Raw genomic sequence first — 17227 nt, forward strand, 5'->3', positions numbered from 1 at the left:
AGGCATCCAGATTGGAAAGGAAGAAGTAAAACTATATTTGTAGACTGATTCTCTATGAAAAATATCCAAAAGAATCTACAAAAAACTAACAGAACTTGCTGGGCACTGTAGCTCACACCTGTAATCCCAGGACTTTGGGAGGCCGAGGCGGGTGGATCACGAGGTCAGGAGTTCAAGACCAGCCTTACCAACATGGTGAAACCCCGTCTCTAGTACAAATACAAAAATCAGCCAGCCTTCGTGGTGCGTGCCTATAATCCCAACCACTCAGTAGGCTGAGGCAGGAGAATTGCTTGAACCTGGGAGGCGGAGGTTGCAGTGAGCCAAGATCATGCCACTGCACTCCAGCCTGGGCGACAGAGTGAGACTCTGTCTCAAAAAAATAAATAAATAACAGAACTAAGTCAGTTCAGCAGGTTTGTAGGACATAAGCTCAATATACACAAATCAATGGTATTTCCCGATATGAGATCCAATCAGAAATAGATATAAAGGTAACATTTATAAAAGATCAAAGTAGAAAATATTTATGGATAAGTCTGACAAAAGATGTGTAAGACCTGCACACTGAACTACAAAACACTGCTGAGAGAAATTAAAGAAGTCTTAAGTAGGTGGAGAAACGCCTTGTTCATGAATCAGTGTATTCAATATTGTCAATTTTCCCAAACTGATCTACAGATTCAACATAATCCCAATCAAAATCCCAATAGGTTTTTTGGTGGTGGTGGTGGTGGGTTTTTAAGAAATTGACCACCTTTAAAAAAAAAAAAAAAAGACAGAGTGTCAGTCACTGTGTCACCCAGGCTGGAGTGCAGTGGTGCCATCACGGCTCATTGCAGTCTCGACCTTCCAGGCACATGTGATCCTCTCACCTCAGCCTCCCAGGTGGCTGGGATGCCAGGCACACACTACCAAGCTCAGCTTTTTTTCTTTTTCTTTTTCCTTTTTGGAGAGATGGGGTTTCAGCACGTTGTCCAAGCTCAAGCTGGTCTCAAACTCCTAGGCTCAAGCAATCTGCCCACCTCAGCCTCCCAAAGTGCTAGGATTACATGTGTGAGCCACCACACCAAGCTCAACAAATTTTAAAGTTCATATGGAAATGTAAAGGACCTGGCATTTGGGGAAAAAAAGAAACTTTGAAAAGGAAGAACAAAGTGGGAGGGACAACACTACTTGATTTCAAGATTTATTATAAAGTTACAGTAATCAAACACTGTGGTACTGGCACCAACGAAGATAAACAGATCACTGGAACAAAATAGAGTCCAGAAATAGGCCCACACATATTTCTGGAAAACTAAGTTTTGGCAAAAGTACAAAGGCAATTCAGTAAAGATAGTCTTTTTCAACAAACAGAGCTGCAACAACTGGATATCCAAATGCAAAAACATAAACTTCAAGCCACCTCATACCATAGCTTAAAACTCAAGATGAATCACAGAGCAAAATAGATCCTAAAACTGTAAAACTTCTAGAAAAAAGCAAGAAGAAAATCTTTGTGAGCATGGGTTAGGCAAAGATTTTAGATACAAAATCAAAAAGCAAAAACCATAAAGAAAAAATTGACATATAGACAATAAAAATTAAGCATTTCTGCTTCTTCAAAGAAACTTCTTCAAAGAAAACTTTAAGAGAATGAAGAGACACTCCAAAGACTGGGGAAAAAAACTTTGCAAATCATGTGTCTGATAAATCTGTATCCAGAATATAAAGAACTTTCTTTTTCCTTTTTTGAGAGTCTCACTCTGTCACCCAGGCTGGGGTGCAGTTGCACAATCTCGGCTCACTGCAAACTTCCACCTCCCAGGTTCAAGCAATTCTGCCATCTCAGCCTCTTGAATAGCTGGATTACAGGCGTGTGCTACCACACCTGGTTATTTTTAGTAGAGACGGGGTTTCACCATGTTGGCTGGGCTGGTCTCGAACTCCTGACCTCAAGTGAGCCACCTGCCTCGGCCTTCCAAAGTGCAGAGATTATAGGCATGAGTCACTGCACCTGGCCTAAAGAACTTTCAAAACTGAATTAAGAAAGCAAAAAACTTAATTAAAAAACATGTAAAAGATTTAAACACAAACTCATCAAAGAAGTTATACAACGGCAAACAAGTACAATAAAAAGATATCTGAGGCCTGGCACAGTGGCTCACGCCCGCCTGTAATCCCAACATTTTGGGAGGCCAAGGTGGGCCGATCACCTGAGTTCAGGATTTCAAGACCAGCCTGGCCAACACGGCAAAACCCCATCTCTACTAAAAGTACAAAAATTAGCCAGGCATGGTGGTACCCACCTGTAATCCCAGCTACTTGGAGGCTGAGGCAGGAGAATTGCTTGAACCCAGGAGGTGGAGGGTGAGGTGAGCTGAGATCTCGCCACTGCACACTGCACTCCAGCTTGGGAGACAGGGCAAGACTCCATCTCAAAAAAAAAAAAAAGGAGATTTGGTATCAAGGAACTACTAATTATAACTAGTACACACTTAAGAGTGGCTGAGTGGCTGAAATTAAGACTGGCCATACTGATTGGTGCTGGTGGTGCATATGTGTAGGAACTGGAACTCTCATCACTGCTGGTGAGTATGTAAAATGGTGAAAAACAATTTGACCATCTCTTACAAAGCTAAATGTACAACTGCCATATGATCCGGACATTTCAATCCTAGGTATTTATCCAAGAGAAATAAAGCATAGGTCTTTCACAGCAGCTTTATTTGTAACAGCCAAGAACAACCCATATTTCCATCAACAGGTGAATGGATTTAAAAACTGTGAATAATGGCAGGCGCGATGGCTCACACCTATAATCCCAGCACTTTGGGAGGCTGAGGCAGGTGGATCATGAGGTCAGGAGTTCAAGACCAGCCTGACCAACATGGTGAAACCCTATCTCTACTAGAAATAAAAAAAAAAAAAGACCAGGCGCAGTGGCTCATGCCTGTAATCCCAGTACTTTGGGAGGCTGAGGCAGGTGGACTGCCTGAGCTCAGGAGTTCAAAACCAGCCTGGGCAACACAGTGAAACCCCGTCTCTACTAAAATCAAAAAAAAAAAAAAAAAAAAAAAAAAAAAATTAGCCTGGCATGGTGGCGCGGCGCCTGTAATCCCAGCTACTCAAGAGGCTGAGGCAGTGGTTGCAGTGAGCCAAGATCACGCCTGGGTGACAGAGTGAGACTCCATCTCAAAAAAAAACCAGAAGAAATAAAACATAAAATGACCATACAGGATAATTCCATTTATATACTGTATAATCCCATTTATATAAAACCCTAGATAATGCAAACTAATCTAGGGTGACAGCAGATTACTGGTTGCTCAGCAAAGGTGGGAGAGTGCAACTGGGATGGGAGAAAGATATTACAAAGGGGCATGAGAAAACTTTGGGAGGTTATACATACTTACATATATATATATATATATATATATGTACGCGCACATATTTTTTTTCTTTTTTTTTTTTTTCCTGAGACGGAGTCTCGCTCTGTTGCCCAGGCTGGAGTGCAGTAGCGTGATCTTGACTCACCACAACCTCCGCCTCTGGTGTTCACGCAATTCTCCTGCCTCAGCCTCCCAAGTAGCTGGGACTACAGGTGTGTGCCACTATGCCTGATTTTTAATAGAGACGGGGTTTCAGTGTGTTGGCCAGGCTGGTCTTGAATTCCTGACGTCGTGATCCGCCCACCTCAGCCTCCCAAAGTACTGGGATTACAGGCGTGAGCTACGGCACCCAGCTGATTATACATATATTATCCTGATTGTCACTATCTATATATTGGATATTTTAAATCTTTGTTATGATGGTTTCGTGAGATATACATATGTAAAAATTATTCAATTATGTACTTTAAATATGTGGAATTGACTGTGTGCCAATTATACCTCAATAAAGCTGTCAGAATTATTTGACAATAAATAATATATTTTTAGCTAAATAAGCACTTATCTTTTTATTTTTACATCAAGAGGACAGAACTGTTAGCTTTAAAGTAAAACAAAACTAACATTTAGTCAATACCCACTACATGCCAAACATTATGTTAGCCAATTTACATGTGCTAATTTATAGTATCATTACCATTACTTGTAAAATGGGTGAGAGGGGGTAGGTAGAAAGGACAACAGCTTTAGAAACCAGACAAGGCTTTTTTTTCTGTTTTAAGAAAACCCTGACTTTAGTTTCTACAAATCAAGTATGTAATAATATCAATAAACATACCAGATTTAAATCTAAATCCTCAGAGTCAAGTTCTATAAATTTAACTTGGATTGTCCTACAGTGGGAACACATGCCAGGAAAAAAGTTTACAGCGGATATTTAAATTATGATTATGTTCTCATACATATGGATGCACTGAATCCTCCTGTAAGTACCCTGAGTGAATGGCAGTTCTGTTTGGTCCCATGGGACCAAACAAAAATCAAAAGCTTGTGTAACTGGCAATACTCAATTACTCTGCAAACTAGTTTCCTCATTGTGTTTACCTTATTTAAAACCTGTACCTTCTTCCAAAAAAGACTGAAATTGGCTTTTCCATCTGCAAAATCAAATACCTGACTGGCAGACCTCTAAAAGTAACTAGTTTTTGTCATTCTACTTTGTCTCATTCGTTTTCTTAGAAATTACATTAAGTGTATTTCAAACAAAATAACGACAATAAAAGACTTGTTTTATTTTCAAACCAAGCAAGCTAAGTCCTACAAAATGCCTTGTATGTGTGACCTCTCTCTTAATTTATCTTTTAATTTTCCATGTCTCCCAGACGGAAAAAAACTCTATGCCAAAAAAGTATATATAAATAATTCCTTAACCATTCTATAAATAAAGTATAGCCCTTAATTTAGGAAATCTCAATACTTTATTGGAACTCAACTTTATAGCTGTGCCTAACCTACAGCTTATCCCAAGTAGGTGTCAAGCTCCATTAAGTGTTCAATTTCAAATTGCCATTACCTGTGGTCCCTCTCCTGCATTCACATATTAACTTTCTGTGTCCTATTCTCAGCTAAATCTTTATTTCAATGGCTTAATTCTCAAGTAGAATGAAAACAAAAAGATCACAATCTCCACTATATTTAGAAGCTTTATATTTTCTTGAAAACTGAGCTTTTTATAGCTCTAAACTGGATTAACTGCTTTCTTACTACTCCACTGGAATAAATACAATTTACTTGTGACAAAGATTAGCTGTCATAAATGTAGAAAGAGTAAAAAAAACAAACTAGAGACACAAATCTGGGTTCCAGTTCTGACTCAGCCTCCTAGTAGCTGGCTGACTACTTGATGTTTCCAAACTTCAGCTTTTTTGTTTGTAAAAAATGGAGAATAATAATACCTACCTATAGAGTTACTGCAAGGATTATCATAATTTACATGAAATCACTGTAAACAGTAAAGCATCATAGAAATGGGTAATATTGGTGGTATCCTGGTGGTATGAGTAAACAGTAGACTAGAGAAACATGTACCTCAAATAAGGGACTTACTTTTTTCACTAAATAAACATCACTTTCCAAAACAAATACGCATCAGGAAGACAGCTCGAGATAAACTCTGAACTAGGATTCAGGCATCTGGATGAATGCATCTTCTTCAGCCAGTTCTACCATTAACTCTACGTATCAACACAGGCAAAACTTTCCTTTTCATCTCAAATGTCTTCATCTAAAAAATCCATTTATTGGACCAGAAGTTCCGTAAGTATTATAACAACCCTTACCAGCCTACCAAATGACTAAGTATTCAAAAGAGTCGATTAACATTATATTCAAAACTTAGAGCACTGTTTGGTCTACCAGCAAAACAGAACTTAAGGGCAGACGACGGTACAAAAAAAATTTTTTTAATTAAATAAAAATAGAATTATATACAATTCTCGAGAAGCAAAGTATGAGATAAACTACCTATAATAGTTCTCCCTCTAAATGACTAGTGATGAACAAGGTGCATTAACAAAAGGGCGGGGCTCCTTCCCACAGCTTTTTGGGAACCACCCACTTCCCAAAGAGGTGTGACTGCTTCCTCCTTGTCTTCATCTGCCAAGAAACTTGAAAGATTAAGGTTTATATTGTCTGAGAAAGGATTTTATTTTTCTTTTTACTTGGGTGGGGTTGGCAGTAGTCATCTGGCAAACATATCCTATAAACACCATTATCCACAATGCCAGGTCTCCCCGCAAAGTCTTAAAGATCTAAGTTTTTACAGTAATACCAATTTTTAAAAATGAATTCAGACTATTAACTCAAAATTAGATATTCCTGCGTTAACCGTAATTAGTGCTGCCAACTGCCAAGTTTTCGCTTCTCCGAATTATTCACCCTCCCGCGTCTCCGCAGAGGCTACGATTTGCCCTCTCCTGCACCGCGCCAGGTCCCGAGGGAGAGTCCGCAGGGGCTCCCAGGAAAGGGAAGGCCGGGCAACCCAGGCCTCGGCGCTGCCACCCCTTGCTCCTCACCGATGACGATGCGCAGGTGCTTGAGGCGAGTCAGTGCGTCCTTCTTGGTGTCCAGCACCTTCTGGGTGGACTTCTTCACGTCCCCGTGCGGCTTCTTGGAGAACATCCTGCCGCTGCCACTGCCACTGCCACTGCCACAGCCGGCTCCCAGCCGGGTCCCGGCGGCAGAAAGTGGAGGGAGTGGGCGGGGAGGAGACTAGCCGAAGCGCCTCATTAGCTCCCCAGCCTTGCGGGCCAGGGCAGAGCCGACTCCTCCCCGATCCAGACCAGGGCCGCCACCTCCACCAGCCTCGCGCCGCGGCTCCAAGGCACCTCCGGCCCCGGCTCCAATATGGCGGATCCCTCTCCCGGCCCTGCACGGAGCGAGATAGACCCGGGCGGGCCGCCTGCAGCCGCCGCTCGTCTCCAGCGGCCGCCGCTCGCCGCCACAGGCCGGGGCCCCGGACCCAGAGCCACGGAGGTGGAGCTCTCGGCGGCAGCAGCACAACTCTCTCCCTGAGGCCCCCTTAAGGTTGAAGCTTCTTTAGCAGCTTACACCCTGCAGAGGCCGAAACGGAGACGAGTGTGGTAGTGATGGGGTTTCACGACTCTGCCGTCGGTGGCGAACGGTGTCCGTGGCAACCGCCTTCTGACGTCAAGGGTTCTTGACGTCATGCCAGCATGAGATCACCCGTGGCACTCCCCGCCTTGGTTTCCTATGTAAGCAGCCAAAGGAGAATCTCAAGAAAGGCAAGGAAGGTAGTTACTGCGTGCTCCATTGTAAGCAAAATGATAGTAATAAGAAAAGAGAAGTAATCTTTATTAAATATGTCCATGATTTATCTTTGAAAATGTGCATAAGTTGTTGTGGCCACCTGATCCTCTAGCAGAAAGATAAACGAAGCTACAGTTGGGCAATTTATTCTGTCCTAAATCTATTACTAATAATATTTCCTGCACTATGTGTGTGATTTTTTTCATATTTTTTCTGTTTGCTATATCATATCCCTGTTTTTTGCCGCAAACGACTTGACAACAGAAAGGCTTAAGCAGAGCTATCTAGGTTTTTAAAATAAAAGTAATCTTGCTTTCCTTTTTTTATTGTGCTTTTAAAAATCTTTTCCCTATCTGCACCCCACATAAAGATGAATATGTTGTCAGTTTTTCCTCTGCAAAGAAAAATTCAAGATTCTTATTGCATTGATGGAGTCATCTGAAGAATCTGCAATAGCTGAAAAAAATCCGTGAAATTCTGAATGACATAAATTGAAATTTTTATTGGTACCTTTTTTTTTTTTTTCTTTTTCTTTCCAGACAGGGTCTCTGTCGCCCAGGCTGAAGTGCAGTGGTGCGATCTTGGCACACTGAAGCCTCAGCCTCCCAGGCTCAGGTGATGCTCCCACCTCAGCCTACCGGGTAGCTGGGACCACAGGCGCGCGCCACCACATCCAGCCAATTTTTGTGTTTTTTGTAGAGACAGGGTTTCGCCATGTTGCCCAAACTGGTCTAAAACTCCTAGACTCTAGTGATCCGCCCGCCTCAGCCTCCCAAACTGCTGGGATTACAGGCGTGAGGCCACTGCCCCGATCAGGAAACTTTCCTCCACAAAATAATTTGATGAAGAGTGAGTTTGTTTGTTTGAAGAACTGTTTCCTTCTTTATTCTCACCCATAGCAATAGACTTGTCCAATGAAATATGCGATTAACAGAAAAGTAACAAAATCAGCAAAGAAGAGAGATGTAAGGCATTTGCCAGAATTATGTTAAAATATAGTACTTTGCTTAATGGTAGCTTGTTTCAACAACAATCCTATATTTTTTAAAGTACAAAAAATTTATTCAGTTTCTCCATGTATGGTTTGTTTGTATCATCAAACTTACAAACCATACAAGTTTTGAGGAAGCTTATAACATAATAGAAAAATAAGGGGATTGTTCAAGAGATTTTAGTTCTAGTTCCTCTCAGCACCAGTTTTCTTATTAATAAAATCAAAATAAGGTCTGTCCCTCACAGTTTCATGAAATTTAGGCTATAATACAGTGTTTTCAAGCATGATCTTTAGAATGACATAGACTTAAATTAGACATTCTGTTTTTTACTTGCAAGGATTTACTTGCTCTCTGGCCCTTGGCATGTAGTTCAGTCTCAGCCTCATTTTCCTCATTTGTAAACTACATCAGTGATTGTGATAATTAGGTGAGAAAAATATTGAAAGTTACTTCTATAATGACACATCTCATAACATTCTTTTCCTTCATAGAATTTAAGTAGAGTAATTTGTGTAACTGTTTAAAGATTCGCTCTTTCATGAGATTGTAAACTCCCTGAGGACAGAGACCATATAGATTTTGTCTAAAGTTGTATCCCAGTCTTCTTGCAAAGTGCTCTTTGCAAGATAGGCTCAATAAATATGTGTCAAATAGAAAAATGAATGTCACTTTCCCTTCCTTTCTCTTGCACAAGCACTCAGTAAATGTTTGGCAAATGAGTGACATAATTTTAGAGAATAAAAATGTAATATATCATTAATAATAATTAGATGGCTGGCATACCTGAAAAAAAATGAAAACACCATTGCAAAACAAACTAGCATAATGTGATTTAGATATGGCACACCCATCCCACTGCCTGGTTTTCTCTTCCCATTGATTTAAATATTAAAATTCTTTGAAAGTATAATAAGTCTTCCCCACAGCAGACATAATTATCATGGAAATAAAACCCAGAAAATTACCTTTGAAATATTACTTGTGAGGGCTGGGCGCGGTGGCTAATGCCTGTAATCCCAGCACTTTGGGAGGCCGAGGCAGGCGGATCACAAGGTCAGGAGTTCAAGACCAGCCTGACCAACATGGTGAAACCCCATCTCTACCAAAAATACAAAAAAATTAGCCTGGCATGGTGGGGTGCACCTGAATTCCAGCCACTCAGGAGGCTGAGGAAGGAGATTTGCTTGAACCCAGGAGGTAGAGGTTGCAGTGAGCCAAGATTGTACCACTGAACTCCAGCCTGGGTGACAGAGCAAGACTCTGTCTAAAAAAAAATATATATATATATACACACACACACACACACACATATATACACACAAACATATATATACACACATGTATATATACACACATATATATATAACATTCTGGACTCAAGCAATCCTCTCACCTCAGCCTCCCATGTAGTTGAGAACACAGGCACATGCCAAAAAGTCCAGCTAATTTTAAAAAAATTTTAGTAGAGGGCTGGGTGTGGTGGCTCATGCCTGTAATCCCAGTACTTTGGGAGGCCGAGGCAGGCGGATTACCTGAGGTCGGGATTTCAAGACCAGCCTGACCAACGTGGAGAAACCCCTTCTCTATTAAAATTACAAAATTAGCTGGCAGTGGTGGTGCATGCCTGTAATCCCAGCTACTCGGGAGTCTGAGGCAGGAGAATCGCTTGAACCTGCGAGGCGGAGGCGGAGGTTGCAGTGAACTGAGATCGCGCCATTGCACTCCAGCCTGGGCAACAAGAGTGAAACTCCCCCCCCCCCCCACACACACACACAAATTTAGTAGATACAAGGTCTCACTATTTTTCCCAAGCTGGTCTTTAACTCCTGACCTCAATGGATCCCCCTGCCTCAGCTTCCCAAAGTGTTGGGATTACAGATTACAGGCATGAACCACCACGCCTGACCTACACCCAAATGTTTATAACAATTTTATTCCTAACTCCAAAAACTAGAAGCAACCAAGATATCTTTCAATAGTTAAATAAATAAACAAACTGTGGTACATCCATACAATGGAATATTATTCAGCAATAAAAGGAAATGAGTTCTTGAGCCACAAAAAGACATGTATGACATTTAAATGCATATTGCTAAGTGAAATAAGCCAGTCTGAAAAGGCTACATACTGTGTGATTCTAGTTATATGACATTCTGGAAAAGGCAATATTATAGCAATAGTAAAAAGATCAGTGGTTGCAAGCGGATTGAGGGGAGGTAGAAGAAGATTGAATAGGTGAAGGATGGGATATTTTTTAGGGTGGTGAAACTATTCTATTTTTTTTTTTTTTTTTTTTCTGAATCAGAGTCTCACTCTGTCACCCAGGCTAGAGTGCAGTGGCGCAATCTCAGCTCACTGCAACCTCCGCCTCCCAGGGGCTCACCACCACACTCAGCTAATTTGTTTGACTTTTAGTAAAGATTGGGTTTCGCCATGTTGCCCAGGCTGGTCTTGAACTCCTGGGCTCAAGCAATCCGCCTGCCTTGGCCTTCTAAAGTGCTGGGATTACAGGTGTGAGCCACCGTGCTCCACCCCCACCCATATACTTCAGATCATTTCTAGATTATTTCGAATATGTAATGCAATGTAAATGCTATGTAAATAGTTGGTATTCTGTTTTGTTTAGGGAATAATGACAAGAAAAAAACATTTGTAGGTGTTCATTAGAGATGTAACCTTCCATTTTTTTTCTGATTCCTAGTTGGTGGAATTCACAGATGTAGCACTCATGGATATGGAGGGCCAACTGTACACATATGTTTACTAGCACATCTATATACACATACCTATAAATATTTCTGTATGTAACCATCTGTATCTGTATTAAGCTAAATGTGAATTAATACCTATGTGGTGCCTCAACTCTAATCCATTACTAGATGAATCATTCTACCCTCCTCCCTTTACTTATAAACTCCCACTCCAACAATAAGATACTTGGTTCCCACCATATACCAAACATTTACTTAATTATTTAATTGCAGTGTACATGTATAACAGTATCAGAATTGTTAACCTACTTTCCCATGAGAAACAACTTTATTAACTAGAGTACAGTGCATATGTATATTTTCTTTTGCCTTTAGTCTTACAGATTCCACTCATTCCCAAATAAGTACCTTTTTCTACACCTTCTTTAGTGAGGTTGTTTCATACATTATAATACAGTTTGATTATTTTGTCACATTTTGTGTTCCAGCCAGGATCCTCTGACTCTTAAATGATTTCTTTTAATATGCATACATTAAGGTTCATTCTATATGCTATGAAATAGTTCTATGATTATTGGCAAATGCATCGGGTCATGTATCCACAATTACAGTATCATATAGAATAGTTTCTGGCTGGGCGTGGTGGCTCATGCCTGTAGTCATAGCACTTCAGGAGGCCAAGGCAGGCAAATCACTTGAGGTCAGGAGTTCGAGACCAGCCTGCCCAACATGGTGAAAACCCAGCTACTCAGGAGGCTGAGGCAGGAGAATTGCTTGAACTTGGGAGGTGGTGGAGGTTGCAGTGAGACGAGATCATGCCACTGCATCCCAGCCTGGGCGAGAGTGAGACTCCATCTCAAAAAAATATATATTTTGTATTTAAATTTTTAAAATTTCCCCTAGACTACTCAGCAGAAAAAAAAAATCTATTTTTTTTTCTATCACAAAAAATATTTGGTGAGAAAAGTGTTATTTTTTTTTTTTTTTTTGCAAATTTGCTTATAGTTTGGCTTAATTAAAGACAGCTGGATTCTTACATACGCTATTCTTTTTTGGTTGAAATATATGAAGATAATCTGGCTTCCTATGTATACGTAATTGGTAAAAAGAGTGTTTTAATATCTTTTTCAGATAACTGTTGACACTACAATAAAAGGCAACAAGTGGTAGTTTTTAAAATTTCAACTTTTATCTTAGATTCAGGGGGCACATGTGCAGGTTTGTTACATGGGTATACTGCATGATGCTGAGGTTTGGGGTACAATTGTATCCATCACGCAGGGAAAGAGTATAGTACATGATAGTTTTTCAACCCTTTCTCCGCTCCCTGCTGCCACCTTCTGATAGTCTCCAGTGTCTGGCATAAAGATTATGTCCACGAGTACCCAACATCAAGCTCCTAGCAAGAGGTAGTTTCTTAAAGATGAGTTGCAGTACGGAATATGAAAGCCTATCAGTAAACATTTTGTACTCCTTACATTAAAGTCTTGTGCTTTGAATAGATCTTTCACCTATACATGATTTTGTAACATTATGCATTCATCAAAATAATTGTTTGCTGACTTACACAGATCTTTAAAATGCTAACACATTACATTAAATAACATTAAAAAAAAAAAACCTCACATACATCAGAAAGCCTTTAAGTATTGGAAAGTTTTCATACTCACAATGGTTGGTAAAAGTTTTTCAAATTTCTGATTTTTTACTTAGAAGCTTAAATTTTATCCTTGGTAACAAATAATGTCAATTGTTCTCCTAAAATGACAGGTGCATTCTATTTATTTTTGCCAATATGCCAAATACCCATGTCTGAATTACTGTAGTTTGTTTATCACTTCTTTCATGTAAAAATGTCATTTTCTGAATAAAGTCGCTAGGTCAGTTCACAACTCAATTGCACAATTTTCTTTTATTAAGACCACCATTGTATTTTAGTATGCAGCATTAGTCCTTGCTCCTTATAAAATTCTAAACATTACGTACACATAGTTTCTGTATTTTCTGTGACAAAATGAGCATATAAAGAGCAACTGCTTCATCAAGGACAGTTTTAAGTGAAACTGGCTTTTCATTTTTACTGTGTGTGACAATGAAGAATACAATGAATATCAGTACAGTTTGGTACCACTGCCTTCATGCTAAGGGACCAGCTATTTCACCCATCATTGCTTTTGCACATCAGTTCCAATGTCAATATGTTTTGTAATATCTTTCTATGCACAATTCTCGGCTCACTGCAGCCTCAACCTCCCAGGCTCAAGTGAATCTCCCACCTCAGCCTGCTGAGTAGCTGTTACTATGGGCATGCACTACCACACCTGGCTAATTTTTGTATATTTTGTAGAGATGGGGTCTCACCATGCTGTCTAGGCTGGTCTTAAGCTCCTGGGTACTCTAGCCATCCACCTGCCTTGGCCTCCCAAAGTGCTGGGTACAGGCGTGAGCCACTGTGCCTGACCATATCTTTCTGTTGTAATTGCATTGATTATGATTTATTGTGTTCAGTTATCTTTTGATATTTAATTTTTAAAGAAAGCAAGTAACATTCACAGACAAGTCAAGAACCATTAAATGAAATATGATTTATTATGAACAGAGAGCTGAAAATCATACACAGTGAGTATAAAACTCAAGCAAAATATGTCAAGGAGATTTCTTGAAGCAATGACTGCTGATATTATTTAGTAGCATAAGGAAATGACTCAAATATGGAGACAAGTAAACTATATTTTAATCTTCTCTCTCATGCCCCAAATTTAATTTACTATCAAGTTTTGTCAATCTTACCTCCCAAATATCTCAAATTTGTCTATTTTGTTTCCCCCACACAGCCTCTACCTGTCTAAGCTGTCAGAATATTTTATCACAGTATCTGATTGATATTGAGATAAAGTATCATTTTCTACTAAGCAATCAGTCATCTTTTTATAAGATCTAATCTCAAATCAATGTAATTTTATCACTAATCTAATCTTATCTTCTCTTCTTAGGAACTCCCCAATAATATCCACTGTATTTAGGATTTTTAAAAAATTCTAATTTCCTTACCATAACTTATCAAGCCTTTGCTTATCTCATCAATCTCACCTTGTGTCTCTTTCATTCTTGAACATTAATAACCATCCACAGTAGTCTATTCCTCAAACATGAATATGCCAAGTGTTTTTCTAATTCAGGACCTTCAATATACTATTCTCTCAGCTTATAATGTCCCTCCTCTCATTCCAGTCTGGGCTAACTCCTACTCATCTCTCAGGTCTTAGCTGAAATATTACTACTTTAGAGAAGCCTTACCTGCCATCCACTCCCAGTCTCAATTGGGTCTCTGTATTATGCTCTCATAACACCATCAGAGAGCATACCTCAGTTTGTAAAGCTGCTTAATATTTATCTTTCTACTTTTCCCTAAGTTCTATGAAGTAATAAGCTGTGTCTCATTTGTTCACCAATGAATCTATTGAATCCAGAACAGTACTTCAGGTTAAATACAAATTATAGGAGGCTATTGTTTTGGACTAAGTTCCTGCACTAGGCCCCCACAGATCAGACTAAGAATCAAAATGGAGTCACCCATCATAAAGTTTCACATCACCAAACCTAAACTAGGTTGTTAATCTTGCCTTCCAAGAATTGAGAGAGAGATATGAGGGGGTATTCAAAAAGTTCATTAAAAATGTGTATTATAAACAAACAAACAAACAAAACTGGCTGAGCGCAGTGGCTCACACCTGTAGTCCCAGCACTTTGGTAGGCCCAGGCAGGTGAATGGCTTGAGCCCAGGAGTCAAGACCAGCCTGGGCAACATGGTGAGACATGTTGTCCATGGCTAATACAAAAATTAGCCGGGCATGGTGGCCCGTGCCTGTAGTCCCAGCTGCTTGGGGGGCTGAGGTGGGAAGATTGCTTGAGCTCGGATGGCAGAGCTTGCAGTGAGCTGTGATCACGCCACTGCACTCCAAGCTAGGCAACAGAGGGAGACCCTATCTCATCAAACAAACAAACAAACCAACCAAAGAAAAATCCCAAAACTATAGATGTCAATTTTTTTTCAACAAAATAAGTTTATATTAACTTGTTATAACATGTCTGAACAGAATCTAGTTTGAGGCACTGAGAAGAATAAAACATCAGTTTGTAAAGAGCCCCTATCAGAGCAATGTGAATTCTGCTAAAGTTGAAGAAAGAACAAACACCAAATTTATGATGAAGCTTGGATGGAAGGATAGTGAACTCACTGATGCTTTACAAGAAGTGTATGGGGATGATGCTCCAAATAAATCAGCAGTTTACAAACAGAATCCTTATTTTAAAAAGGGACAAGATGATGTTGAAGATGAAGCCCACAGCATTAGACCATCCACATCAATTTGGGAGGAAAAAGTTAATCTTGGTCATGCCCTGATTGAAGAGGTCTGATGATTAACAGCACAAATGATAGCCAACACCATAAACATCTCAATTGGTTCAGCTTGCAATTTTTTTTTTTTTTTTTTTTTTTTTTTTTTTTTTTTTTTGAGACAGAGCCTTGCTCTGTCACCCAAGTTGGAGTGTGGTGGTGTAATCTTGACTCACTGCAACCTCTGCCTCCTGGGTTCAAGCAATTCTCGTGCCTCCACCTTCCAAGTAGCTGGGACCACAGGCGTGCGCCACCATGCTCAGCTACTTCTTGTATTTTTGGAAGAAACAGGGTTTCACCATGTTGACCAGGCTGGTCTTAAACTCCTTGGCTCAAGTGATCTGCCCCCTTCAGCCTCCCAAAGTACTGGGTTTACCGGCATGAACCACTGAGCCTGGGGGATTGTTTCATTCTTAAAAAACTGGAATCACAGTTTCATGTAGTTGGAATAATTATAAGTTGGTCTCATCTAGTTGTCAGTGTAGGTCCTAAAGCCCCTTTAGTTTGAATGATGAGAATATTTATCCTGATTCGATATTAGCTATTAGTAGCAGCCTCTGGTGTCCTTTGTTTTTCCAACTCCTAGCATTTGGCCTGAGTCCCTCAGTAGACAAAGTTTATGGATTGTGTAGCTGATGTCTCTGCCCCACCATGTGGTGGAGCTGGAATTACATTTGCTTTATTTCAGAAGCTGGGTCTGCTGATTAAAAACAAGCACAAGGAATATAATGAAGGTAAATCAGAGTAAAACCTGGAATTCTAACTGCTTCCTTATACCTACTTTATTCCAAACAAAGATGAAATTAAAAATTTTATAAACACATATTTTAATATTTCCTTCCTGCCCCCCAGGATACAGTTCTTGAATATACCCCTCCCACTTTGGAGACACTGACCTAGAGAAATTCTCACAATTATGCCTGAAGAAAAGGTGCACACAACAATGTTCAAGGCTGGGCACGGTGGCTCACCCCTGTAATCCCAGCACTTTGGGAGGCTGAAGTGGGCGGATCACCTGAGGTCAGGAGTTCGAGACCAGCCTGACCAACATGGTGAAACCCCATTTCTACCAAAAATACAAAAGTAGCTGGGCATGGTGGTGGGCGCCTGTAATCCCAGCCGCCTGGGAGGCTGACATAGGAGAATTGCTTGAACCTGGGAGGTGGAGGTTGCAGTGAGCCGAGATGGTGCCATTGCACTCTAGCCTGGGCAAGAAGAGTGAAACTCTGTCTAAAAACAAAAACAAACAAACAAAAAAATGCAATGTTCACCGAGGCAACTATTTTATTTATTTATTTATTTTTTAAAGACAGGGGCTTACTCTGTCTGTCACTCAGGCTGGAGTGAAGTGGCACAATCACAGCTCACTGGAGCCTGGACCTCCCAGGCTCAAGCCATCCTCCTACCTCACCTCCCAAGTAGGTGGGACTACAGGCATGCACCACCACACCCGGCTAATTTTTGTATTTTTTGTTGAGACAGGGTTTCACCATGTTGCCCAGGCCGGTCTCCAACTTCCAATCTCAAGCGATCCGCCTGCCTCAGCCTGCCAAAGTGCTGGCACTACAGGCGTGAGCCACTGTGCTGGGTCTGAGACAACTGTTTTTAATAGTGAAAAAATTGGGAGCAGCCTCCCTGTCCATTAATAGGTAAATGGGTAATCTGTAATATTCATTCAGTAGAATATATTTACTAAATTTAACACGTTATGGCAGGTAAAAATAACTGGATGACAGCTACCTGAATCACAATGGGTAAATCTCAAAAACATCACTGAGGAGAAAGTCAAGTTGTAGCATATGTAATGCATGAGACCACTTAAAAATATGAGCACTTTGAGATCATGCTGGGTTGCTGCCGCCGCTGCAGCCATCATGCCAGTCCCTCGGGTCTCTCTGCGAGGTCGGGTGACGCTCCAGA

At 40.5% G+C, this 17227-nt stretch overlaps 1 protein-coding gene across 12 annotated transcripts in view; it reads right to left on the bottom strand.

Moving 5' to 3' along the window:
- Nucleotides 1–7169, bottom strand: part of RALGAPA1 (Ral GTPase activating protein catalytic alpha subunit 1) — a 278210-nt gene extending 271041 nt beyond the window's left edge. For 11 of the 12 annotated variants that reach the window (XM_025392196.1, XM_025392200.1, XM_025392195.1 and 8 more), the window contains exon 1: nucleotides 6449–7042. In XM_025392196.1, the coding sequence (XP_025247981.1) occupies nucleotides 6449–6554 (106 nt within the window). In that variant the 5' untranslated portion in view covers nucleotides 6555–7042. Of the gene's footprint in view, nucleotides 1–6448 lie in introns of all 12 variants that reach the window. The other variant, XM_025392190.1, reaches the window with a different exon arrangement.
- Nucleotides 7170–17227: the final 10058 nt, after the last annotated feature.

This window comes from Theropithecus gelada, chromosome 7b (genome assembly GCF_003255815.1).
Source record: "Theropithecus gelada isolate Dixy chromosome 7b, Tgel_1.0, whole genome shotgun sequence".
Taxonomy (NCBI): Eukaryota; Metazoa; Chordata; class Mammalia; order Primates; family Cercopithecidae; genus Theropithecus; species Theropithecus gelada.